General features: G+C 36.5%; 1 protein-coding gene across 4 annotated transcripts in view; it reads right to left on the minus strand.

The window, feature by feature from the left end:
- ralyl (RALY RNA binding protein like) overlaps positions 1 to 2,950 on the minus strand; it is a 146,550-nt gene that overhangs the window by 11,075 nt on the left and 132,525 nt on the right. For all 4 annotated transcript variants that reach the window (XM_016446030.1, XM_016446028.1, XM_016446031.1 and 1 more), the window contains one exon: positions 2,118 to 2,296. In XM_016446030.1, the coding sequence (XP_016301516.1) occupies positions 2,118 to 2,296 (179 nt within the window). The remainder of the gene's footprint in view (positions 1 to 2,117; positions 2,297 to 2,950) is intronic.

Raw genomic sequence — 2,950 nt, forward strand, 5'->3', positions numbered from 1 at the left:
TAATAATATTTCACAATATTACTGTTTTTACTGTATTTCTGATTAAATAAATGCAGTCTTGGTAGGCATAAGAGACTTCATTCAAAAACATTAAAAAATCTGCAATGTTCTTACCCTGAGAAATATTCAGTGGAATAAAAAGTTTGATTACTAGCCCTGGTCTGCCCTATTTCTTATATCCTGTACCTGGTTTTTATTTTAATTTTTGTAATAATTACCTTTTGCTGGCAGTTAATTTTAAATGGTCCTTATAGTGTGACAAATGAAAAAGTCCAAATATTCCATGCAGGCTCATGGTATTAATATGAGGCCACAAAAGCTTCATGCATAATAGAATTAGCAAAATCCTGTTTAAAATATTGAGATGCATGTCACAGCACAAGTCAAATTCCAGAAATTATTTCACAGGCAGAGGCAAATAAAACAGGTTTTGCTATTCATGTCACTCTAGTTTGTGGTTGACCTCTATTTGGGACACAAATTGCAGTAGTTTTGTTTTCATATCTCCTCTACTACATAACAATCAGTGTTTTCTGGCAGCAATGAAAAAACAGAGAACGACTGCATTTTCATTAGCAAGACAGGAAGTGGTTTTGAGCAAAACTGCCAAAGTAAACTTTTCGAGCCAAATGAAATGCTATTTCGGTGTGGTATAAAGCTAAGCTCCAGTTTGCGCTGTGAAGAGAAGGGAGAACTCCAGTGAAATGCAGATTAAGGTAAACAGTGGCACTTTTGTGTACATGCCATTGATATTTTTGCCCGTGAATTGCACTGATATAAGAAAAGCCCCCAGAGAGGCCACAGCACTACAGCTAAGAGCATTAGTGTCATGCACCACGGCTAATCTCGACTTCTGAGCTCTACGCTTGGAGGAGATGGCGGGATGCTGACAGATGCTGTGAAAGCTGCTACTTGTGGGTTAGAGATAAAATCTGAATTAGTGTTATGAATTCTAATTTACAAACACGAGCGCATGATGTTCTGTCTTGCCGTTTGGCTCGCATCCCAGGCAGAATTAAAGGAGCATTTCATACAGCCGCAAGTCTCCGAATGCTCTGTGCTTAATGCAAAAATCAATATGTTCTTGATTTTTGCTCCCATGAAATATAAAAAGTCTCTTTTCACTCTGTGTAACCTGTAAGAGAGAGCTACTGACCGACATGTTTCGCCTGTGCCAGACAACAAACCAGTAGTTGGCAGTGAGGAATAAAGCTCATGGATTTCATATAGTGTGCCACAGACTGTCAAAGCCAGAGTTCAGTGATTTAATGGTATAAAGCGCATTGTGGATCTGTGGGAGCAATTCCTGCAACATGCACTGTATTATTAATGTCCTTTTGCAGTAGAAGTATGAAAACGCATGAATGTCATTGCCAAAATACCAAGTCAAGTGGCATTCATGACATTTTTTTCCCAAGTGGCATTTGCAATCTTCAGTCAAGTCAAGTTAAATTTATTTTTATCGTGCTTTTCATATTGTTTCACAGCAGCTTTACAGAAAATCATGATGTTAATGTTTATAATATCGTAATACCTTCATGTCTTGTAGTTGGATTTAGCCGAGTCGAGTAGGGAGATAATTTAGCTTTCATTTTGCAATTATACAAGAAATCAAACAGTTGAGTTTTGCTATATAGTATCACCCTACGCCAGTATACTGTATGTATGCAGATAAAGCTGAACACTTAGATATCTAACTTTATATTGGAAAAATAGGTATTTTATGACAACATCAAAATAAATCAGGCAGTTGATAATATATAAATATTAAAAATATATTTATTTATTTCATTAAATTCATAGCATTTTCTGTGTTTTTAATGAAGTTTGAGAAAACAGAATATCTTGTTTCTGTATATTGAGCCTGAAATAGTGTTTGTTTATAACTGCATGTACTCTAATATTGGTTTCTGTGCTTTCAGACAGGCTGAGAGGAGAACAGGTCAGTGTGTACTATTGTGAAGAGAAAATAGCAACTGAATAATTGCATATTCTTTTCTTTCTTTCCTTAAAATTTATCTAAATTCAACATTGTGTTTACTCAATAAAATTATGAAATAAATTGCAGTTAGTGTTCTTTATATTTAGACATTTATGTGACATTTATTATGGCTTACATTTCATCCCAGAGGAGAAGGACGATGATGATGATGGGGGTCTTGAGGAAGAGGAGGAGGAGGTTTTGATAGGGAACGAACTCTTCCCGCGTCGAGTGGATGGAAGCACCACTCGCGAACGCTTCAGAGGAATCACTGCCCTCGGAGGAGGAGCCACCCGTCCGTGATAGTCAAAGAGCCTAACCGGATAAAAGAACCAAAGAAGATGTGCAGAGTTTATAACACTCAAAACCAGGCTTTTGATTCTGAATTATATGGAATTCTAAAGGTTTTTCACCCCCGAAAACATTTCTGACTCCTAGTTTCTGGTTTCCCTGCAATTAGCAGAGCTACTTTTGAAATTCGTCATCATGGCAGGCGAATTTTTCAAAAGAAGTTACAGAAAAGAAAAGAGGTACAAGAAAATGTCAAACAAAGGCACATGCCCTTGCTCTCGCATCAATCTCTCCTGGATATTCACAGCTCTCCACCCAGCTGACATTTAGTAAATGTCTCTGCTAATAAAAGGTGAGATCATAAGAAGGAAAAGAGTGAAATAAAACAGGGCTTTTTAGAAATTAAAGACGAGCTCCATTTACTCGAAGCTTATGAATTTTCATCCACAATATCGGCTTTCTCTTAAATTCTTCCAAGGACGAACTGTAGGTGTTTAAGATAAATAAAATCACTGATTTTCTGTTAAAGGGGTCATATGATGTTGCTAAAAATAACATTATTTTGTATTTTTGGTGTAATGCAATGTGTTTATGTGGTTTAAGGGTTACACATTATTTTCCACATACTGTACATTATTATTTCTCCTCTATGCCCCGCCTTTCTGAAACGCATCGATT

This window comes from Sinocyclocheilus anshuiensis, unplaced genomic scaffold (assembly GCF_001515605.1).
Source record: "Sinocyclocheilus anshuiensis isolate Anshui unplaced genomic scaffold, SAMN03320099.WGS_v1.1 scaffold119, whole genome shotgun sequence".
Lineage (NCBI taxonomy): Eukaryota > Metazoa > Chordata > Actinopteri > Cypriniformes > Cyprinidae > Sinocyclocheilus > Sinocyclocheilus anshuiensis.